The sequence below is a fragment of the Canis aureus genome, chromosome 37, assembly GCF_053574225.1.
Source record: "Canis aureus isolate CA01 chromosome 37, VMU_Caureus_v.1.0, whole genome shotgun sequence".
NCBI classification, from domain to species: Eukaryota; Metazoa; Chordata; class Mammalia; order Carnivora; family Canidae; genus Canis; species Canis aureus.
In genome coordinates this window covers 25720322-25745530 of record NC_135647.1, presented here as the reverse complement: position 1 = coordinate 25745530, position 25209 = coordinate 25720322, and the positions used below count along the sequence as shown (strand labels likewise).

Sequence of the window (25209 nt, the reverse complement as noted above, 5' to 3'; positions counted from 1 at the left end):
GCGCCAAACCGCTGCGCCACCCAGGGATCCCGACTTTAAAACCTTTTGATCAAAAATCACATAACTTTGGTTTTTTATATTTAAAAATTAACAGCAGAAAGTAGACACCATGGGCTATCTATTAATATAAGCCATATATTTGCTTTGGGTCTTCCGAATACTCAAGTAGATTTTTTTTAAATCACCAAAGGGGAAAATACCCGATAATTTAATTTTTAGGCACAGACTCAAATTAATTGAAATGTTTTTGACTCTCAGAATCTCCAAAGGACTTTTTCAAGCTCATTTTCTTATTTTACATCTTATAGGTGAGTAGAGTTAGAAAATTAGTTAATAACCAACAAGTGACCAAAGATAGAAAATTGCAGAAGAGGAAATAGTATAATCTACTGATTAGTTGATATAACAGGATGATAATAAACACTTTAGCAGGAATTCTCTCTCTCTTTTTTTTTAAGATCTTATTTATTTATTCATGAGACACACAGAGAGAGAGGCAGAGACACAGGCAGAGGAAGAAGCAGGCTCCTCGCAGGGAGCCGGATGTCGGACTCGATCCCAGGACCCTGGGGTCACGACCTGAGCTGAAGGCAGATGCTTAACCGCTGAGCCACCCAGGCGTCCCTTAGCAGGAATTCTTTTCCTTAAACCTTACCAATGGATTTTAGAATTCATATGGAACACTAAATAGATGAAAATATCAAATAACATTTTAAAAGAGAATACAAAGATACCAATCTGAACAATAAAAAACTAATGAATATTAAAAAAACACAAAAAGATGTAAGACATGTATGATTGAATGGAACAGGAAAAAAAGTTCAGAAATATATAGAAAACCCCAAAGACTCCACCAAGAAACTACTAGAAATAATAAATGAATTCAGTAAAGTCACAGGATATAAAATCAATGTACAGAAATCTATTGCAAAAAAAAAAAAAAAAAAAAAAAAGAAATCTATTGCATTTCTATACAATAATGAAGCAACAGAAAGAGAAATTTAAAAAAAAATCCCATTTATAATTGCACCAAAAATAATAAAATACCTATGAATAAACCTAACCAAACAAGTGAAAGATCTATACTCTGAAATCTACAAAAGATAAATGGAAGAAGACAAACAAAAAAACGGAAAGACATTCCATGCTCATGAATTAGAAGAACATTGTTAAAATGTCTATACCACCCGAAGCAAAATATACTTTTAATGCAATCCCTATCAAAATACCAATAGTATTTTTCACAGAACTAGAACAAATAATCCTAAAATTTATATGGAAGTGTAAAGACCCCAAATAGCCAAAGCAATCTTGAAAAAGCAAAGCAAAGCTGGAGGCATCACAGTTCTGGACGTGGATTATATTACAAAGCTGTAGTGTTCTGGACAGTATGGTAGTGGCACAAAAATGGACACGTGGATCAATGGAACAAAACAGAAAACCAAGAAATAAACCCATATTATATGGTGACTTAGTCTTCAATAAAACAGGATAGAATATGCAATGCGCAGAGGACGGTCTCTTCAACAAATGGTGTTGGGGAAACCGGGCAGCAATGTTCAAAAGAAAGAAACGGGACTACTTCATTATACCATAAACAAAAATGAATTCAAAATGCACTAAAGACCTAAATGTGAGACCTGAAATCCTAAGAGTCCTAGTACAGAACACAGGCAGGAACTCCTTTGACACCAGCTGGAGCAATTTTTTCTAGATAACTTCCCTGATGCAAAGGAAACAAAAGCAAAGGTCAACCACTGGGACTACATCGAAATAAAAAGCTTCTGCACAGCGACGGAAACTATTAGCAAAACTACAAGGTACAAGGCAGCCCACGGGATGGGAGAAGATATTTACAAACGACACACCCAATAAAGGGTTCGTATCCAAGACGTTCGAAGAACTCCTAACATTCAACACCCAAAGAACAAATAATCCAATTTAAAAATGAGCAGAACACGCGAACAGACACCCGGATGGCCAACGGACACGTGGAGAGATGCTCACCGTCGCTCAGCATCAGGGAACTGCAAATGGAAGCTACGGCGAGGTGCCACCTCACCCCGTCAGCGCGGCTGACACCAACACAGGGAACGCACGGTGGGACGCCCGGGTGGCTCAGTGGCTGCGCGTGTGCTCAAGAAACCCAGGGTGTCGGCGCGCGTGTGGAGGAAAAGGAACACTCAGGCGGTGTTAGCGGGAACACAGATTGGCACAGCCACTCTGCAGAACCGTGCGGAGGTGCCTTAAGGATCCAGCAAGTGCACGGCTGACGTCTTTCCCCAAAGGATACAAAAACGCTGACCATGATGCTTTTATAGCAGCATCTTCAGTAACAGTCAAATTAAGGAAAGAGCCCACGTGTCCATCAACCAATAAGCGGATAATGATGTGGTGTGTGTGTGTGTGTGTGTATATATATGTGGATTATTACTCAGCCACAAAAAAGAGTGAAATCTTGCTATTTGCCACGATGGGGATAAAGCTAGAGAGTGTTATGCTAAGTGAAATAAGTCAGTGAGAAAAAAACAGATACCATATGATTACACCCATATGGGTAATTCAGGAAACAAAACAAAGGAACAAAGGGAAAAAGAGAAAGAGAGAGAGAGAGAGAGAGACCAACCAAGAAACAGACTTAACTTCAGAGAACTGACGATTACCAGAGCACAGGGAGTGGGGCTGGGTAACACGGGTGATGGTGATGAAGGAGGGCACCTGTGATGAACACGCGCGATGCACGGAGCTGTCGGATCACCGCCCTGCACACTGCACTGTATGTGTGTGTATATATGAAACACTTATGTGGAATTTAAGACAAAATGAAATTAAGAAAAAAGTTCAGAAACACGTAGCCTATGTAATAGAATTAATGGTGTCTGAAACAGAAATGATAAGAAAGCAATATGGGAAGAAAAACGCATTCAATCAACAATATCAGTGGATTGATTAACAATACAAAGTACTGGTGGACTGTGTTAAACATATAAAACCGAATCAATATTTATGAAGTCTCCAAGAGGCAGGAGTATTATATACTGAGAGGCAAAAACCAACACCAAGAAAACCCAAACGTAGAAAACTTCTCAAATTACCCATTATAGACTTAAGAGGCATTTACTTCAGTATTTTCCGTGTCAGAGTATTAACCTTTGGTGCGCAGAAGTGACACGTGCCAAGTATCATTCAGTAACATTCAGATAAGTTACATTACTAAAAGATCCCATCCAACAGTATTATAAAAGAATTACTACCAGAATTTGTAAATATTAAGAATCAAGATGTGTCCTCTGGAGCTCAAATAACAGCCTGACCCAGACTTCATTCTAGTAGAAAGATTAGTCGTTAACAAGAACATTACTAATTCTCTAACATCAGAATTCTAAAGGTCATCAACCAGGAGTTCTATATTTTAATTTTCATTCTTGTTATTCATAAAACTTGTTCCTTTCAATAATTAGTAAGCCAACCAGGTGTTCAGTTTACTCAGCATGTCTCTAGCAACACTAAGAAGGGTTCAGAAGGTAAAAAACTATCAAAAAGATCCACGTCAAATACGTAAAAACATAATTAATTCTAATACACACAACCTATCTTATCCGTCTCATTGTCCCAGGATATGAGACTACATGTCAAACATCAGGCTAGATTTTTAATCCTCCTAAATGCATCAGCGAGACTAGGTTCAGTCTACTTACTGTGTAGTATCTACATCTGCATCAGGCTTGGTGCTCAACTGTTCCAGGCAGTATATAAAAATCTATGTCAAAAATAAGAAGTTTCAGTAACATGAACTCTTAGATACTAATCTGTTCGGACATTAAAAATAATTTCCTGGGGCGCGTGGGTGGCTCAGTCAGCAAAGCGTCTGCCTTCGGCCCAGGCCAAGTCCCAGGGTGCGGGGTTCGAACACCGCATCGGGCTCCCTGCTCAGAGGGGGGCCTGCTTCTCCCTCTACCTGCTGCTCTCCCTGCTTGTGCTCTTTCAAATAAATAAATAAAATCTTCAGAAAAAATGACTTTCTGTACATAAACTGTTTTTTTTTTTTTTTTTTTTTTTTAAAGAGAGCATGTGCACATGCACGTGCAGGTGGAGGGGGACAGGGCAGAGGGCGAGAGAGACTCCAGCAGCCTCCACGCCTCGCACCAGAGCCGGACACAGCTCGATCCCACAGCCCTGCGATGGTGATCTGAGCCAAAATCAAGGGCCAGATGCTTGAGCGACTGACACACCCAGGTGCCCCAATAATTTTACATAAATAACCTCCCCCGCAGAAATACATAGAAGTGGCGTGTGAGTACGTGCATGTCCCAGGAGACAGGAGACATATCCTATATGCACGCACTGGGAACTTTACGCCCATGTGCACAACGTGAGTGACAGGACATTAAAATCACCGTGTTCTGATTCAACTATACATTCTTGACTATATTTCGGGAAGACGACCTGCTCCCTCCTTTCAGCCGCTCATCACATGCTCACGTTTGCTCATGTTCCCACAAAGCACCAGGCCTGATCCTAATGGAAGAGCTTCAAGCTCTAGATACGAGGTAAACGACGATCACCTCATTAGATTCGGGCTGCAACAAAAATCCCCGTAAAGTATGGGAGCACCGAAAAAGGGGAAGGACAGCGGGGGGCTGCTAGGACAAGCGGGGATTCATCTTTCCTTCAACTTTGTCTTGTTACCGAACTTGCCATAATGTTACGGACTCGGGCAAGACGAGCAAAGGATGCACGCTCCCCACGTGTCCTCCATCCTCACTAAGAGGCCCTTCGCTGCAACTCGCTTCCCTTCGGGCGTCGGCGCATCGTGCCTCTGCACGTTACCTGCAGGATGTTGATGCTCAGTTGACAGACGTCCTCCTGTGTTCTTGGCTGTTGAAAGACCTGTAGGGAAGAATTTGGGTAGACGTTCTTGGACTCCACTAGGAAAACAGGACTTTTTTAAAATCAAGTTTGACATAAAAAATTCACACGTGGGAAACTGCTTCCAGCGTGGGTGACCTTTGTCTCAAAGGGAGAGGACTAAAGAGCCGCCTGAGAAAGGAGCTGCGAGGAGCTGCTGACAGCGTGCGGGCCGCGACCTCCGGCTGACAAAGCGTTGCAGGCCCGGCTCACGCTGTGACCTCCCTCGGCCTAGCTGGGAACCCGGATGGGAACCCGGGAAGGGCAGCAGCGAGGTGGAGGGCAGCACGCAAACGGCCGAGGGAGACGCTCTCCTGGGCCGAGGACCTGTTTCCCGCTGCGATCCGCGCGTCCCCGACGGCGACTCACACTGGCTTCCCCGGGCTTGCACTCCAGGACACCCTTGAGCGACTGCAGGGAGTGCACGATGCACTGCTCAAACTGGCACGGCTGAGGGAAGAGGAAAGGCACGATGTCAAAATTCAAAAGTAAGCCCCGGTCAGCAGGGCATTTAACAGAAGCACATTAGGGCCCCAACTCTCTACCGTACGGATTCACTGAAAGGGGAACGGATGCCAACAGTCTCCTGGTCACCAAGACTTACACTTGGCATGTTCTGACTCGACATTTAAGGGTGGGCAAATCTGGAGATTCTCAGCTACAGCTACTTCACCTACAACAGAGACCAGCTGTAACTAGAACTTTTCTTCAAAATTCTACTCTTCTGAGACGCAAGTGACCTGATAAAGAGCAGATACAACAAGTTCGTATTTTATTGCTTTGAGAGAGAGAAAGCATGCATGAGCGGGGAGGGGGAAGGGCAGAGAGAGAGAGACAGAGAGAGAGAGAGAGAGAGAGAGAATCTTTTTCTTTTTTTCTTTTTTTTAAAGATTTTACTTATTTATTCATGAGAGACACACACAGAGAGGCAGAGACCCAGGCAGAGGGAGAAGCAGGATCCCTTTGGGGAGCCCAACGTGTGACTCGATCCTGGGACCCTGGGGTCACTGAGCCACCCAGGTGTCCTGAGAGAGAGAATCTTAATTAAGCAAGCTCTGCGCTCAGCCTGGAGCCCAACGTGGGGCTCGATCTCACAACCCCAAGATCATGACCTGGGCTGAAATCAGGAGTCAGACACCTGACTGACTGAGCCACCCAGGCGCCCCAAGAAAATTTTATTTTTAAACAGTTTAAAGACAAAGCCAATAAGCAAATTTTTTTAAAAAGCAGGTGCCCCATAAACTTCTATTTTCAACACCACTTCCAGGACATATTCTGAGCTCCATCTCCTAGGTCTTCCACATGTCTAGCCCTGTTCAAAGTGTAATATTACTAATAGTGATTCGTGGGAGGTCCAGGATTATCCATGCAAAAGTCATTACAGTCACTTTCCATAGACATTGCCAGAAAATAACCCTCAAAGATCTGTCCGGCAAATGGCACGCGAGGCACTGAATGATGATAACATCTCTGCTCCTACTGTGCTCGAGGCTCCACTGTGCCAGGCGTACTCTAGGTGATGGGGACGGGGAGGCGGGGGCGGGGGGGACAGGCAGTGCTCCTCAAGGGTCTACGAGGGTAGAAGACACAACCACACAAGTCACAGTCAACAAAACTGGGACTTTTTACAAAACAAACACAACAACAACAACAACAAAAAGAAAAAACCACCCCAGAAATAAATTAATTGCAAACTAAAAAACAAAAAAACAAAAAAAAAAAAACCAAAAAACACCCAAATAACTAGAATACATGCCATGAAAAACCAAATGGGCACTCAGAGCAAATGACGCTGAAGGAGGGGAACCTGCTGTAGGTAGGACACAGAGGACGCCCCCTGGACCTTGCAGGGGAGGGGGAGTGGGGGCTGTGCGGCCAGGCCCCGCAGACCTCGCAGACCTCGGGGAGCAGCCCGGTGGGACGGGCGACAGGGGCACGGGCCCCCACTCTGACGGCTCTGGGCAAAACCCTAGAGTCAGGCGCTCTCCTTACTGCGTGCTTCAGTTCTCAAGACCCTGGGGGCAGCAACCGAACAGAAGACACCTGCATAGGATCAGAGGCGCTTTCTCACCAAAAGGACCCCAGAACTCAGGGCAGCTACAGTACCTCCGCATTTAACACTGCGCTCTGAAGCCACCAGAGGGCACCATAGAAACTTCTAAATATCCAGGATGTAAATCAGTAAAATAAGAGCATACAGTATGAAATACCACGTGCACAGAAGCATTTCAGGAGTGGAAACGTCTGCTAGATATCTGACCTTATCCCTCTGCCCTACCGGCCTCAAAAGGTAGGAAAATCCAAGATGTTAAAACAGTAATAGTGAGAATTAAATCCAAAACTCAGCAGTAGGCAATTAGATGTTGATGCTCATATATATGGTTACTTAGATTTCTTGCAATAATATCTCAACTAGATTTTATTAATTTCTTTTTATATCTATATTATACAATAAACAGATAGGGAATATCAGAGAACTCCAGGAGTTTCAGTTAAACTGGGAGTAAATGACAGTGTAAACACCTGCTACTTCTTTTTTCTAAAAGAAGCAGTTCTATCTCTGTATATTATCAGTGAAGCATCCAATTTAGCTGATTATAGGAGTTATCACAAATCTTTCCAGCCTTTTTACAGTTCTATTTTTTTTTGTTTAGATTTTATTTATTTATTCATGAGAGACAGAGAGGGAGAGAGAGAGACAGAGAGAGAGAGAGACAGAGACAGAGAGAGAGAGGCAGAGACCCAGGCAGAGGGAGAAGCAGGCTCCATGCAGGGAGCCCGATGCGGGACTTGATTCCGGGACCCCGGGGTCACACCCTGGGCCGAAGGTGGCGTTAACCACTGAGCCACCCAGGCATCCGCATTCCCAGTTTTTATGAAAGAAGAAAATTCTCAGTATTGAAAATTCTAAAAAAAAAACTTAAAAGATTAAAAATTTCAGAAAAAGTAAAATGTATTCCTATTCTAAACAAATGCAATTGGTTCTATGGAGTGTTAAGAAAATACAAATTAGTGGTATATAATAGAATTTGAGACAATTTAAGTCATTGTTCAAAGTTTTAAGAATTTTATAAATGTCAGGTTAAAATACTCAACACCGGATCTCTGACTACGCATTTCTGAAGTGAGGCGCATGAAATAGCTTCAAACATGCTCAGCTTTATCGACACTATTATGCAGCCTCGTCTTGACCAACATCTGGCCCGGAGGTACAATGGCTGACACCAGAAGTGTGACTTTCTGTGAGTCACTCATCCACAAAGTTTAGTCTTGTAGCTTGTATGTGTGACAAACGTGGAAGTATTCCATGGTTAGAGTTTCTTAGTATCACAGTGAAACTTTAAATGGACTGCAAACAAGTCTACAGCAACCATTTGAAGACCTTTTCGGAGGTTTAACTACTCTAATCAGACCACCTGACCTGGGGACTGCAGCTACGGGCCCCGGATGTGCACTGGAACGCCCGGGACTAGAGGGAGCGGCATCACATGAGCCCTTCTGGGACCCAGGGAGGTGCAGTGGGGCGTCGGGCTGCCCAGCCCCCAGAGCATGCAACTCCTCATCTCCTCGGGGTCGGGAATACAAGCCCCACGTCGGGGGTAGAGATCAAATACACAGACTTAAAAAAAAAAAAAAAAACCCACAAGATTGCAGGACTATTATGTAACAGGATTATGGACTGAACTGGATTAGGATCCTGAATCTAGTGCAGCACAACTTCCTCTACAACAGCACTGTCCGAAAGGAGTATATAATGTGAGCCACGAACATAAGTCACATTTATAATTTCAGATTTTCTAGTAAACACGTTGAGGAAATTAAAAGAAAAAAATAATTTTAATATAATTCATGTTATGCAATAAGACGAAATACTATTTCGACATGTAATCAATATAAAAAACTGAGATACTTTACATTCTTTGTGTACTGAGTCTTTGGAATCTGGTATGTATTTTACACAAGCCATGTCTCGAATGGCCACTGTACTGAACCATGAAGGTCTACTCCACATCGCCTTTCTCTACGTATTTAGTAGGACAGAATTAGTTATAGGATACTCTGTATTTAATCACAAGTAATTATGAGAAGTAGAATAAGTCAAATGAACAAATTTTTATGAAAAACAAGTCCTTCAAAATATCATTATAATAGATTTACTAAAAATACAAATTTCCCTAATGTCAAACATGATATAATTCACAAAAATCTGTAAGTACGGACCGCTGTTCTAAACCATATTGTCATTTAATGTAAGGTACATTTTGGTGTATTTAAGAGGAAGAGGAGAAAAGCATTTCAACTTGGGAAAAATTCCCCAGCTCCCACAGTAAGACTGCCAATAAGAAGCATAGCAATTAAAAAAAAAAAAAAAAATCAGCAATTTGAGGAAATGAAGAAATACTACATGAGATCATCGCATCTCAACAACCTCATCCACCACTATCTTGTAAATCTGGGCAAGTCAAAACCATTCTATTCTAGTTTCCTCATCAACTATGTAGGCAGAAACCTAATTGCCTCCCCTAGATTTATCTTTTCCATTTTTCTTACTAATGTAAAACAGGAACTTTTTGGGCTTAACAATGTGCTATCTGCTAAAAAATTGCATTTTTCCAGCCTCCACTGCCACCAGGGCTGGGCATGTGAATCAATTCTAGCCAAGCAGATGTAGGAAGGATTATGAGCTGCGTGCGGCTCCTGAGAAAGTGCTGGACTTTGCCACGACGGGACTGAGGCCATGGTGGCTGGAGCGACAGTGGCCGCCTTGTGACAGGAGGACATCTGCAGACAGAGGCCACGATAAGGGTCGCAAAGAAGCAAGTCAGAAAGAGCCCTGTGTGCTGACTGTATGACTACGCTGCCACACCAGTCCTAATTTCTTTAATGTTAGAGAAAAAGGAAATACCCATCTCATCTAAAGGCCCTGGATGTTTTAGCAGCTGAATGTCAATTTAACTGGCTCACCTACCCACAGGACCATTGTGGGAATCCAGGAGGCAAATGTGAAAACACGGTAGATCGTGAAAACTATTTTCAAAAATATTTTGAAAATCTAAAAGTCCCATCTGAACGGATGCTGACCCTAAAATGAATCCACCATGTTCGTGATCACCTGCCTGACCGACGTATATATCTGGAGAAGTTTGCTTTTGTTGTGTATTTATTTTGTTTTGGCTTAGGGGCCAGCACTAGTATTTTTTTCTATTCTGTTTTTCTAAAAAAAAATTCGAGTTACTGGGTAACTTACAATGAAGCACAATCTATTTTAAAATGTCATGCAAACAAACAATAGTGACATGATGAAGAAAGAGCACTCGAGAAGAGATCCACTGTTTTTACTAATTTTTAGATATTTGTGGTTAGTGGTGAGCACAAATGACTCTGAAAAGGAAAATTTTAAGAAATTTATTTTTCTATCTTCAGGAGTGATTTAGAATTACAATATAAAGAATATATGCTCCTTATTAATAAAGAAAATCACTTATTTTGAATACAATACATACTAATGATTAAATCTTTGAAAATAATTTGAACTTACAAGAGAAGTCAGTCCTTCATTATCGACAATCCAGTCCTCCTTTTCAGCTAACCTCTTTATTTCTAAGGGGAAATAAGCACACAAGTATTTTTTATTATAATAATCTCACTGAACTTTATAGAAATAAAAATCTATAAAGGTCATGGTTTTTCATTGTTTTATACGGGTTTGTAAAAAATGAAAAGTAGGTAATAGGTATACAACATAATTCTGGTACATGCAAGGATTTAAATGTGTATTGTTTTCGGGATTTTTTAATAAAACATTAATGTAAATAAACTTAGCCCATTTTGGAGACTCTAGGCTAGGCTTAATGACAACTTTAGACAATGGTTTATTACTTACTCAAAGCACTTTTGATTATATTCAACGTGTATAAAATAAAGCTTTAATTTTTTTCTTAAAATATCTGATTAAAAAAATTATATTAGGGCAGCCCCGGTGGCGCAGTGGTTTAGCGCCGCCTGCAGCCCAGGGCGTGATCCTGGAGACCCTGGATCGAGTCCCACATCAGGCTCCCTGCATGGAGCCTGCTTCTCCCTCTGCCTGTGTCTCTGCCTCTCTCTCTCTCTGTCTCTCATGAATAAATAAATAAAATCTTAAAAAAAAAATTTATATTGTTTTAGTCCTATGCACTTCTGATGATTGGTAAAGGAATGCTACCTTTCCAAACCATTTTTCAGGCTGTTTCAGGTTCCTGATGGGAGGGAGCAGGTGAATTCAGAGGACATTGCTATTTCTCACCTGGATTCCATTCTCTTTCTGTTGACACGGTATATTTAGTCACCAATTCTGTATAGAGATGTGACCTTCTTAAAAGATTTTATTTATTTGATTTTTTTTTAAAGATGCTTTTCTTTTTTAAAGGTCCCCAAGATGGGACCTTCCAACTTAAAACTCCTGGTGACAGTTAGTTACTGCTTATGTTGTTTATAATGATGTTCTTGATTGTCTTTGAAAATACTTAATATCCAAAAGAGTGCTTTATACAGATAACCTTGCTTTTTATGATTTTATGTACAAAATCATGAAAATTCTAAAAGGTATTAAGAAAACAAGCATAATTTCTAGTATATAGAAAACCATTTTAGTCTTTCTTCTGATTTTACATTGATATTTCTAAATATTTAAAATGTACATACATAGTTTCAAAACTGGGACCATACTTTATATACATTTTATTCTAGACCTTTTCTTTTTTTTTTTTAAGATTTTATTTATTTATTCATGAAAGACACACAGAGAGAGGCAGAGACACAGGCAGAGAGAGAAGCAGGCTCAGGGAGCCCAATGTGGGACTCACTGGGGCTGCCCTATACTAGGCCTTTTCTACTTGATATTCGCCATAAGGATGTTCTTAAGTCCTGAAATATTTTTAAGGATTTAATATCCATTTAATTTATATCTATCTTAATTTGTACATGGCTTGGTATCTCAAGTAAATAGATTTGATAAGATATTCAAAGAAGGAAAAAAATTCCGGCAGCCCCGGTGGCTCAGCAGTTTAGCGCCACCTTCACCCAGGGCGTGACCCTGGGGTCCTGGGATCAAGTCCCACATCGGGCTCCCTGCATGGAGCCTGCTTCTCCCTCTGCCTGGGTCTCTGCCTCTCTCTCTCTCTCTCTCTCTCTCTCTCTCTCTCTCTGTGTGTGTGTCTCTCATGAAGGAATAAATAAAATCTTAAAAAAAAAAAAAGGAAACAATTCTATTGAGCAGCTACTGGTGATCTAAAATATTCGAATTTCCATAAAAAGTAATGATCTCATTTTCAAGAATTAGAAACCAAAAAGAGGAGGTGGCATATTCAGATAATTGATGTCTAGCAAATGTCACCAATTTTTCTTAACCTACCTTCTGCTGTGTGTTGCAATGTGACCATCACACAACGTACTCGGAGATCCAGAATGAGATCCTGGATGGTCTGTAGCATGTCGTTAGGAATTTCAAGGGCAGTCAACGATTCGTAAGTATGTCTGTGAAAGAGACATGACAAAACAAAAGCAAGCAGAGTTGGATCCTGAAGCAAGTCCTGTGAGTAGTCTGGCCAACCCATAATGATGCGTATGGAAGTTCAAAGCTGTAATACTATATTGAAAGCAAGGGGAAAGTAAGAGCATAAAGGGAATTAAAATACAACAGTGATGCTAAATTAAATAGAAAAGATGCACATCCAATATTCTTATCCAACACAAGCACCAGGAAGGTTTAGGGGCTTTACGATACAGAGGAAATACCAGAGTCAAGAGGACAGAGTAAAATTCTTTGTTGAATATGTTAAAAAATCATATCCCAAACTGAATGTTCTTTTTTTTTTTTTTTCCCCAAAAAGACAAAAAGAATTTACCCCATTTCAGAAGAATGTGTCCATATTTACCTTATGGTCTGAATGACATGAGCAAGCCACTGTCCTGAGAGCTCCGACTTCACCTCCCAGCCTCCGTACTGCCTCACTCCGCACTCTGGGATGCTGAGTGGGAGCAGGGCTCCACGGATCAACTTCACAAGACACTGCATTACTTCCTGAATCATTTTCTAGACAATGATGAAAGTAAAACTGCATTAAAAGTCATTAACTTGATTAAATCAACTAAAGGAATCTGTCTGAACCATGAAGCACAGTTTAAATGTAGATAAAGTTTTCTAGTAACTCTGGTTGAGAAAACCTTCTCCTATGAAAAAGCCTAAGTACGAATCCTTAACTTACCTTAAAATCATTTTGTCTTTGCCTTACATTCTTTGATCTTTCAATCTGGCCTGATTTCTCCGCAGTCTTAAAAATTAAAAAAGCAAAATAAAATATATTAGTTGTCTTCAGAAATAATTTATAAAAACAAACGCCTTAGCAGTTGTATACAAAGAGAGCGTGAGATATGGTTGTGACTTGATCGAAAGGAATATTCAAGACATAATCTAAGTTTCTGACTTAAAAGCAGACTTGAGGGGCACCTGGGAGGCTCGGTCGGTCAAGCATCTGCCTTCAGCTCACGTTACGATCCCAGCGTCCTGAGATGGAGCCCCCTGAGGGCGTCCGGCTCAGCAGACGGCCTGCCTCTCCCTCTCTGCCTACTTGTCCTCCCTCTCTCTCTTTCAAATAAAAAAAAGTCTTTAAAAAAATAAAAACAGATGTAATTAGAAAAACCGTCCTATTCCAACAAGAGGTTATTCTTCCTAAAAACTTTAAGTACAATTTCCGTAAATAAACTTAAGCATTAAGTTGAATTTACCTTTTTTGTAGGTGAATTTCATGTGCCATGTTCATCAATAATCACATATGGTTAAACCTAAATTGTACCCATGATAACATTCTCAATACTATTTCTCATTAGTGTAGAAATAAATGGAAGAGTAAACTCTGGATTAATGTCTAGAAATCTTAAGATATCCATTACCTTTAAATTTTTTTTTTTTTTTACATTTCAAAATGGAGAATTTATTTAGCCAGATTTTTTTAGACCTGATGCATAGCAAATGAATAACAAAAGGAAAAAAAGTGAAGTATCTTTCCATAATAAATCCTGAGTAAAAATCAAAAGTATAAACAGGTCAGAGCTAAATGACAAGGAGATCATGACCTATAGGTGCTTTGGCAATATGCAGGAGAAATCCAGAGCCTTAAAAACATTTATCTATTTATTTATTTTTGATTTTTATTTATTTATTTTTTTAAAATATTTATTTATTTATGAGAGAGAGAGAGAGGCAGAGACACAGGCAGAGGGAGAAGCAGGCTCCATGCAGGGAGCCCGACGCGGGACTCGATCCTGGGTCTCCAGGATCGTGCCCTGGGCCAAAGGCAGGAGCTAAACTGCTGAGCCACCCAGGGATCCCCTGATTTTTTTTTTTTTTTAATTCAATTTGCCACCACCCAGTGCTCATCCCATCCTTTAAACATTTATACATAAACATTATATTTGGCATTTTATTTTTAAAAAATTATAAATCCCTCTTCTTTGGGGGATTTTATAGTATAATTTAGAGAGAATATAATCTAGAATTCTAGGATTAGACTTTTATCTGTTTACTACTAGCCATATTTTCCTTTGATACTGCTTTCTCCTTAACGTAATACATGGAGGGCTACGTTGATTAAAAAAGAAAGCTATTCAGCTGGATTTCAGTTAATGTTTTATTCCCGAGTTTTCTAACTTGATATTACCATATAAAATGCCAAAGAAGAGTAAGCTAGGAAAACTTTCCAAATAAATAAATAATAACAAAATGGTACAATGCAAAAGAAAAAGTTCTGATACCTCCTAAAAGTAATGCAAAATACTCCTTTAAAGTTAAAGTGCTTCTGTATTATTGGTTAGAGACACATCAAGAGAACTTTCAAGTTAAGAACAGTTGTATCATAAATGATTATGATATTGACTTCAAGTCAACTCTGAAATACAAATAATATTATACATATTTTTGGTAAAAGCTAGAGAAAAAGGGTATAGAGTTCATTATGATGATGAGCATTCCCAACATGAATGAGCAAATGAAGGGTAAGGATTGCTGAACGTTTTCAACAAAAACATGAGCCATACCTGATGAGAATTGTCAACATACACATACATACATCCCTCAGGCTCTAATTTACATTTTAGAATTTTATATTAAACTATATAGCTTTTATCATCTTTGTAGAAATGCACTTCTACTTTTAAAGAATCCAAGTTTAATTTTCGAAAAAAACTAAACCCAAAATTCACCTCAGTAATAAGCAGATTCCTAAATTCATTAGGCAAATACTCAAAATTCTTTATGCACCAGGTTTTCACTGAGAAGCTGATGTTTTCATCCCTTTACTTTTAAGACAAATGAGAAGCACCTGACCCGTTTTAAGGCCACCGTGAGGCGCGACTCCAGGGCCAGTCCGTCAGGAGCACAGCCAGCAGGATGCTGCGCTCACCTGGGCTCACCTGGGCTCACCTGGGCGAGCAATCACAGCGCCTGGACAACGGGAGGAGGAGCATGAACGCAGGCTGCCCGAGCTGACCGGCCTGGCAACCCTGCGGGCGGCGTCTGGGTGAGAAAGGGGAGATGCCAAGTGACGCCCAGCTGGGTGTTAGCCTACTTCCTGTTCTGTCAAAGCGTGATGCTCTGATTCAAAGTAACACCATGGGCTGTCGAGGCCTCGGCGCAGGGAAGCCAGTGAGGGCTTCAGGCTTTCAGGAGGTGATAAACGAACTACTCTCTAAATACGGCAGCAGTTTGACAGCTCTTCGTCTTGGGCACTTTTTTCCTCTTTTACTAATTTATGCTCAAGGCTTCAGATACCATTCCTACCTAGTGCCTTCCTGTTCTGGATCCTGCACTCAGTATCAACATGGGGTCCCCCTCGAAACAAGGCGTTCTCCAGACACCAGCTGGATGTCCTACTGGCCCACGGACTCGGACACAGTCTCCCTGGATGTCACGTCAGATCCCACAAGGTGAAGGCTCAGCCCTACAAGACTGGCACTCCCCAACACACAGTTGGATGCCAATCTCAAGACCAGGTTGTCACCTGTGCTTCTGACGGGAGGTTCCTAGGACTCCCTGCTCAGGTTCAGTTAACCCGTGAGAACAGCTCTCAGAACCAGGAAATGTGTTTGCTCACCAGATTACCAGTTTATTAAAAAAAAGGATAGAACTCAGAAATGGCCAGGTGGATGAGGTGCATGGGACAAGGTAGGGGAGAAGGGTGCAGAGCTTCCAGGCCCTCTTTCTCTCCAGGCAAGTCACTCGCCCTCAACCTCCACACATTCACCCCCCGGAAGTTCTCTGAACCGTGTCCTTCGGGTTTTTATGGGAGCTTCACTACACAGGCATGATTACATCGCTGGCACCTGACTCGGCCTCCAGCCCCATTCTGCTCCCTAGAGGCTGAGGGTTGAGACTGAAAACTCCAACCCTCTAGTCACATGGCTGGTGCTCCAAGCAACCAGCACCCCCATCCTGAGGTGGGGACAAAACACCCTTCCCACTCCTTGCTTAAGGAAATTCCCAGGGTTTCAGGGGCTCTGGGCCAGAAACCAGAAGACAACGATATATATCTCTTATTATGAATCACAATGTCATATTTCCAAATTTATAGCTCCAGTCTAAATCTTTCCTCCGAAGCCCAAATTTGACTTTCAGATTGCCTACTTCATGTCTCTTCTTGCATAACCCACGGGAATCTCAAATCCAATACATCAAAAGTAGGGAACTGTTATTTCCCTCCACGCATGTCCTTCAAGTCTTCCTGACTTGGCGAATGGCGTACCGACTCACTGGGAGTCCATTTGGTAGCTCGGTGTTAATTCTTGTCCTCGTCTTACTCGTCTGATCCATCAACACTACTTCTAAAATACAAATGAAATCTATCATTTTGTCTCTAATTCCACTAACAAGACCTTAATCCAAACACCATCATTTCCTACCCAGTTTTAATAGTTTACTCAATCTGACTTTTTGTTCCCCGCCAATTCATTATTGAACAGGTAACCAGAGTGGTCTTTTTAAAACCAAAACTCTGATCAGTTAGAGCCTATGCGTGTCTTCCCACCATACCTGGAAGACAAACTCCTCCCCCAGGCCTGTAACAGAGCCCCGTCGGTCGGTTCCTGCTTGCTCCTCTAGTCTCACCCCCTAACCCCACTGCTCAGGAGTCTCTGACTGTTGCGACCTTCTTTCTGTTTTTCAAATACGCCAAGCTCCTCTCCTTGGCTTTGCAATGTGCTATTGCCTCTTCCTAAAACGTTCTTCTCCCTGATTCTTTGTGGGGCTGATTCCTTCTCATGCTTTGGGTTTTCATTTCAGTGTCATCTTCTCAGAGAGATCCTCCCTGACTTCCAACCCACTACTGATATTCTTTCTCCTAAAACCCTATTTGTTTCCTTTTGATAGCTGTTATCAAATTCCGGGTAATTTTTTTAAAATTTATTTTGGTTCTACCTCTCCAGGAAGGGAGAGGTCATATTTATCTTGGTCACTACCTGGTGTGTCTATAGATCTCAAAATTTTTGTGTGTGTTTTATGTGTATGTGTGTAGATACATGGATCGGTACCTGCCACACAGAGCGTTCAGGATATTCAAGAAATACGTGGTGAATGAAAGATCACCTGGGGTTAGGGTTCTTCAGGGCCCCCCGGGATCTATTTCAGAAAACATGAAACAGAAAACGGCTCAGAATACCACTAGGTTAATCTGAAGGTCTTCTGGGTCTCCACGTGGCTAACTGGCCCTTTGGAGGAGACCTCCCAGGCATAATCCTAGTACATATTCCTGAAGAGTCCAACAGACTCACTACTTCTCCTGGAGATTTAAGACATCAACAAAGGGGAGAAGCAGAGGTTTTACGGATTTCCTGTGAACGCTGGGGGTTGGGAGGACTCCTGTAGGGGTGGAATTCAGAGGCTGCCGAGGAGCCCAGCACCTACAGTGATAGGAAGAGGCCCAGGATGACACTGGAATCCTAAACTGCAAAATCTAAGTTAAGGGCCTTGAGACGGTTAATTCTACGTGGTACCTTGAGTGGGCCACAGGATGCTCCGATATTTGTTTGACATTATTCTGGTCTGTCTGCGAGAGCGTTTTTGGATAGGATTACCATTTGGGCTGGTAGACCAAGGAAAGCGGACTACCCTCCTTAATGAGGGTGGAGCCCATCCAATGGGAGGCCTGGATACGACAAAGAGGCTGACCCTCCTGCAGGTCAGAGGGACCTCCTCCTGCTAACTGCCTCGAGTGGGGACACTGAACTGAAACACTGCTACTTCCTGGGTCCCGAGCCTCTGGGCTTCCAGGCTAGAACCACACAAAGGGCAATTCCCGAGTTTCCAGCTTGATGACTGCAGGTCACGGGACTCGCTAACCTCTACAGTCACATAGGCCAGTTCCTTATGGTAAATCTCTCTCTTTATAAACACGGTTGGAAACAGAATCAACATCCTATTGGCTCTATTTCTCTGAACCCTGACTAACACAGGGCTGGGTCCGTGTGCTGTGCACAAGGGATGCAGTGCTAAGAACAAAGGCATGATTTGTCTCAAAAGTGAGTCAAGCCAGTGTAAAACTCTAAGTATGCTGATATCAGATGGTGCTTTTCTAATTGTATCTGTCATAGTACCTAGGACGACTCTGCATAGTAGGCTTGTTTAATGGGCTAGTTATTTCATAGTTCTTTGTTCTGTGAAATATTTTTAAATCAAAGAGTGAAGGTCAATTTTTTAAAAACATCACTTCTAAATTAAAACTGAATTCTGCCCACTAAACAGGTGCTAATGAACAGATGATGACGTTTACTAGACAAAATAAATTTGTAAACTTCAAGAATTGGTTTCCAAATATATAGAGAGTGGAGGGGGCAGGAATCAGTTATAAGGCACACCTCCTGAAATTATTAATTAAAAAACAGTTACTTATCAACATATTGACCTATATAAGATTTGTCTTATTTTTAAAAGGAAATCTAATTTTGGAACGTAAAGTACATCTTAATTTACATACTCTGAGTTATTATGCAACTTTTAAAGATTAGTAATCACACAAATGTTTATAAAAATTATTTGGATGTGTTAACAGTTTTCACTCCAAATTATACTATATTTAAAATATATCTGAAGATGAGATCTCAGCCTACTATTAACCATTTCGTTAACTAAAAACCTTAACTCTTTCCTGCACACACAGACCAAAACTACTTTGTGGTAAGACCAACGGCTAGATTTCACTGTTTTGATTCACATGTTACTTCACATGGGCATGACTGGTTTGAAGAACTATTTTTTAAACTGTTGGAAACTCCATCTAAATCTTTAACGGATGGGCTCTTAATAAAATAGTTCCATAACTAGAAAAAAATTTTCAAGTAAATTCTGTTTGAATATTACAGAGCTTTCTTATACGAGTTTAAGTACCAACTATCAAAAGCCTTGGAACTCTTCCGAGTTTTTAATTAGTTTCTGGATTTCACTAACAGCTCGACACGTTCCTGACCCTCCAGTCCCTTCTACGACCCTTCAGTGTCTTTCTGGCTTTTCTATAGAGGGTAAATAGTTTAAAAAACACGCCCAAATCCATATAGTGGATTACACTCTGTTATTGCCATAAACTCTTAAAAGCTCACAAATACAGATGGGTAGAAACACCACAGGCATATCCAACTCTGTACAACTAATGCTTCCCTAAAATACCTCAGACCAAAAACTTAGGAATTTTACAAAGTCTAAAAAGACGCGCGGCAAGGCACCCACTACCTTGTGCAACGAATCTGAAGGAAGGAACACTGACTAAGAACGAAGAAGTAGGTTAAAATCCTCTTCCTAAGGTACTGATTCCTTCGATGAGCCGATCCATCTAGACACTATTCAACAATCCTCTATTTCTTGATGCTGCTACGCTTTGTTCCCTGACCGCCTATTATGTGCCAGGCCAATGAGGTTTTAAACACTGGAATGAGTATTTCTTCCAAATAATAAGAGCATTTCACAGACATTAACTCGTTTAATTCTCAAACGTGACCGGTGCCACCAGGCAGAGAGAAGTAAAGTCATCCGCCTCAGGTCACAGCCAGTAAGTGAGATATGTTGGATGTTTTTATTAAAACGTTAGTGTTCTGTAAAAAGGGCCAGGAAACACGACAATTTCATATGAAATCACTTCTATAAAAATACTTAGTGCTCCACCACACAGGGAAGTGGCGAGGACACCTCCCCAGAGCCATGAGCTGGGAAGCGAGAGGGGCTGGTTGTTGGGTTTCTGGCCCAGTGGGCTCAGAGGCTGGAGCTGCCCAGGCCGGCGAGCCTGGCTAAGACAGAGGCGTGCGGAGAGGCGCCTCCTGGGGCTCGGAGCCACGGCACCCCTGCCCTCCCCCACGCCTCCTCATGAGGTGGAAAACCCGGACCCTGGCCGGGAGCCTGCTTTGCTCCGAATCCCAGCGCCCTGCGCTCGAGCACGACTGTCCTCGGTCAAACCTGCGCTGTCCCCGCGCCCCAGCTCGGGCCCTTGCAGCTCGGCTCTTGCAAGTCGGCGGGCTGCGCCGGGACGCCCCAGAGCGCACGGCCTGTCCGGGCAGGCAGGCACCTGGGAGACACGCGGAGTGGAAACGGCGATGGCACGAGGGGGCATCATCCACTGTCCTGGGGGTAGTGCCCCGAGAGCCGCAGGCCCAGGACACCTGTCCAGGCGCCACCCCCGGCCCCCAGCACGAGCCAGCTTCAGTGAGGGGCGCGGCGCCACCCTGGCCACGCTCGGCTGCTCCCGCTCTGCTCGGGCAAACGTGCCCAAGGACCAGCGCAGTGGGCCCTTCCCCCAAGACCAGCACAAGGCCCGGGCTCCGCACGCTCCCGCCGTTCAATGAACAGACCAGAGCGCACCTGGGTAAAGCCTGCGATCCTGTGGCCAACGTCCAAGCCGCCCCGCCGCAGGCAGGGCAAACTGCAGAGGACCGGCCTGAGGCACACGCGCCGCGTACACCAGACACTTCCTAAAGCGCCAGGCCCTGGACGCCGCAGGGCCTCTTCTTCAGAAAGCTCTCAGAAGCAGGAAACATTACAAGATTTTCTAATACAGAAGAAGAGAGAGATCCAGACAACACACAAAGACAGAGGAATTCATCCCAAAAGAAAGAACAAGAAAAGGTCACGGGCAGGGATCTAATCCAAAGAGATATCGGTGTATTCCAGGTGAGAATTTAAATCAACAGTCATTAAAAAATCAAATAAATAAAAAAAAAGCAACAGTCATAAAGATGATTGCTGGGCTTGAGAAAATCATGGAAGGTATCAGGGAGACTCGAACCACAGAGATAAAAGAGTTAACAATCGATCAGTCACAAATGAAAAATGCAATAACTGAGATTCAAAACAGACTGGATATAATGACCACGAGGGTAGAAGAAGCAGAGGAACGAGTAAGTAATATAGAAAATGCTGCCATGGAAAATAAGCAAAAAAAAAAAGGGGGGGGGAACATTATGGATCACGAGAGTAGACTTAGGGAACTTAGTGAATGAATCAAACATTAAAACATTTGTCACAGAGGAGTCCCAAAGAAGAGAGAGAAAAAGTGGGCAGAAGGTTTATATGAAGAAATAATAGCTGAAAACTTCTCTAATCTAGGGAAGGACACAGACATCAAAATTCAGGAGGCTCAGAGACCTCCCGTCAAAATCAACAAGAGCAGGCCAACACCAAGATATACTGCAGTTAGATCTGCACAATATAGTGAGGGAGAAAGACTCCTGAAAGCAGCCAGACAAGGGCAGTCCCTAACTTACAAGAGAAGACCCGTAAGGGGAGCTGCAGATCTCTTCCCAACACTTGGCAAGCCAGATGCGAGTGGCAGGATTTACTCAACGTGCTGAGTGGGAAAAAACACTGTACCCAGCAGGGCTATCTCTTAGAGTAGAAGGAGAGATAAAGAGTTTCCCAGACAAACAAAAACAGAAGGACTGCAGGATCAGTAAAGCAGCCCTACAAGAAATATTAAAGGGCACTTGTTGAGTAGGGGAAAAAAAAAAAGACCAAAAGTGACAAAGACTAAAACGGAACACAGAAAGTCTCCAGAAAAAAAAAAAAAAATGATAAAACAGATATAAAACTATGGCGCTGTATATATATCAATAATAATCTTGAACGTAAATGGATGAAATGCTCCGATCAAAACACAAAGGATGTCAGAATAAAAAAATAACAAGACCCATCTACCTGCTGCTTAACCATATGATCTTTTTGATAGACGTAGAAAAAGCATTTGACAAAGTACAACATCCGTTCACGATAAAAGCCCTCAACAAAGTAAGTTCAGAAGGAACGTACCTCAACATAATAAAGGCCACAAACAGAAAACCCACAACTAATATCACCCTCAAGGGGGAAGCCCGGAGAGCTTCCCTCCATGAGCATGGACACGACAGGGAGGTCTGCTCTCACCCCTGCTGCCTAACATGGTACTGGAAGTGCAGCCTCAGCAGTCAGGTAATCAAAATAAATAAACGGCATCCAAATTGGTAAGGAAGAGGTCAAACATTCACTATCTGCGGGTGACAGGATACTCGACAGAGAAAACCCAAGACTTCACTAAAAACTTGCTAGGGATGATAGATGGACTCGGTAAAGTCACAGGATACAAAAGTGTCATAGAGGTCTGTTGCGTTTCTATACACCGCTAATGAGGCAGCAGGAAGAGAAATCAAGGAATTAATTCCATTTACAATTATAACAAAAGCCGTAAGATATCTAGGAATAAAATCTAACCAAAGAGGTAAAACATCTATATTTTGGGGCAGCCGGGTGGCTGAGCAGTTAGTGCTGCCTTCAGCCCAGGGCGTGACGCCGGGGTCCCGGGATCGAGTCCCACGTCGTGCTCCCTGCATGGAGCCTGCTTCTCCCTCTGCCTGTGTCTCTGCCTCTCTCTCTCTCTCATTCTGTGTCTCTCATGAATAAATAAATAAAATCTTAAAAAACAAACAAACATCTATACTCTGAAAACTACAAAACACCTGTGAAGAAATTAAAGATGACAGCAAGGAATGGGAAAACATTCCGTGCTCACGGACTGCAGAGGCAGCGTTGTTAAAATGGCTCTACTGCTCAGAGCAATCTACACAGTTAACGTGACCCTCATCAAAATACCACAGCACTTTCCACAAGAGCTAGAACAATCTTAAAATTTGTATGGAACCAGAAAAGCTCCCAAATAGCCAAAGCAATTACTCTTTATATATATATATATTTTAATTTATTCATGAGACCCAGAGAGAGGCAGAGACACAGGCAGAGGGAGAAGCAGGCTCCATGCAGGGAGCCCGATGTGGGACTCGATCTGGGGATCCCGGGGTCACGCCCTGGGTTGAAGGCAGGCACCTGACCACCGTGAGCTCTTTTTCTTTTTTTTTTTTTTTTAATTATTGTATTTGTTTATTTGAGGGAGAGAGACAGAGAGTGTGACTGCAGGGAGGGACGGAAGAAGCTCTCAAGCCGACTACAGAGTGCAGAACCAGACGTGGAGCTTGATGTCATGACCTGGGCCAAAATCCAAAATCAAGAAACACTCATTCGACGGAGCCACCCAAGTGCCCCAGGGCCAAAGCCATCTCGAGAGCGGAGCAAAGCTGGAGGCATCACAATTCAAGACTTCAAGTCACATTACAAAGCTGTGATCATCAAGACAGCGTGGTCCTGGCACAAATATGGACACACAGGTCAGTGGAACAGAATAAAAAACCAAGACATAAACCCACAACTATACAATCAATCTTCAACAAAGCAGGAAAGAATATCCAATGGGGGGGAAAAAAAAAAGACAGCCTCAAGAGACAGGTGTTGGGAAAACCGGACACCAACATGCAAAAGAAAGAAACCACACACAAAATGAATTCAAAATGGATGAAAGTCCTAAATGTGAGGCAGCTATAAGTTTTAGAGCTTTTAATTAATCTTAAAATATCGGACAACAGTTAATAGGTTTTGGGTCTCTAAAGTCTAAAAAAAAAAAAAAAAGTCACTTCAAAATCTACAATTTTCAAGATTCGCACACAGAATGACTTAGCTACCCCTACAGGCAAGTCTGTATACGTACCTCGCTGAAAAGGCTTCCATTAACATAGGAGATCCAGAGTTTCCAGAAGTTAGGCAGCTGACTTAAGACAAGCTTGGTCAATTTTACAACGAATGCCACTCGGTGAGGAGTTTTGTATCTCCAGGCTAGAGGGGGGGAAGATGCTATGAATATACTTTGAAATAGGAACAAAAACGGGCTTGAACATGTTATTGCTCCCCCACCTAAAGATGTGTCCCGCTTTGTCCCACTTTGTCTGTGGGGCCGACACCTCCCTCTCCACATCTCAGGACCAAAGCCCGCCGGCAGGGAAGACACTCTAACCAGAGGTCCCTGCTGTTCTCAGGGCAGGAGGACGCAGCAGGAGAAGCAACGGGGACGCTGTGGGGTTTCCCGCTCGCCCTCAGGATGGTCTATGGCTTCAGAAGCCATGTGCCTTCAGACGGCAAATAAGGAAAGACAGGGCAAGGCCAACTAGCCGTAAACTGCAGGCAAGTATCTACCAGTTAGATATTACTACACATGCGGTGAAAATTCAACAATGAGTCAAGTCATCATAAAAGAACAGACTCAAGGGCAATCATAATGAGTAACTCTTCCTGTAATGAAGAAACCCAAGAATAAATAAAAACATCGAAGCCTCTTGGATTCGGTATCATTTAAACGCAGTTACCAAATGGGAAATAAAGTCGCATAGATTTCTTACGGGAATAAGTTCATAGGAATAAGAACAAATCAGCAATTCGGTGAGCATTAATCCCTTCTGGTCTCTTCCCTTTTTCTGCATCACGTTCTCCCCTGTTTCCTCCCTCCTGCGTGCCCCGCTCCCCCGCCCCCCAGCAGGAGCAGGGCAAAGGCCCGCCTTCTGTCCAACTCACAGCAACCATCGGGAGAAGGAGAACATCGGGCCCAACTTCTCACTTCTACTTAGCAATTGCAAAGACAGGTCAGATAAGGGGACTTCATTAACCCCTTCATCAACTGCCAGCTTCCTTTCAAACTACTCCTAGGCAAAAAGTTTCGTTGCTATAATTACCACCGTTACTCTAGTGGGGAAGGGTGGATTTTATTTCTTTTAAAATGTCTCATAATATTCTAAAAGGACAACATATAGTCAGAAAAGAGAATGTCACAGGATATAGAGCAAAGAACCTCCCACCACATTCTCCAACTGCCTCGCTCCCAGCTGCAGCCATAAGGACCACTGCTATCAGTGGCTTGTGATTCTTTCTGAAATATAAATACATAT

At 42.5% G+C, this 25209-nt stretch overlaps 1 protein-coding gene across 8 annotated transcripts in view; it reads right to left on the bottom strand.

Annotated features, from left to right (window-relative positions):
- EXOC2 (exocyst complex component 2) overlaps positions 1 to 25209 on the bottom strand; it is a 226095-nt gene that overhangs the window by 78486 nt on the left and 122400 nt on the right. For all 8 annotated transcript variants that reach the window (XM_077886050.1, XM_077886059.1, XM_077886057.1 and 5 more), the window contains 8 exons: positions 23982 to 24106; positions 13152 to 13217; positions 12822 to 12979; positions 12299 to 12420; positions 10448 to 10509; positions 5278 to 5358; positions 4831 to 4890; positions 3699 to 3760 (listed from right to left, as the gene is read on the bottom strand). In XM_077886050.1, coding sequence (XP_077742176.1) covers positions 3699 to 3760; positions 4831 to 4890; positions 5278 to 5358; positions 10448 to 10509; positions 12299 to 12420; positions 12822 to 12979; positions 13152 to 13217; positions 23982 to 24106 — 736 coding nt within the window. The remainder of the gene's footprint in view (positions 1 to 3698; positions 3761 to 4830; positions 4891 to 5277; positions 5359 to 10447; positions 10510 to 12298; positions 12421 to 12821; positions 12980 to 13151; positions 13218 to 23981; positions 24107 to 25209) is intronic.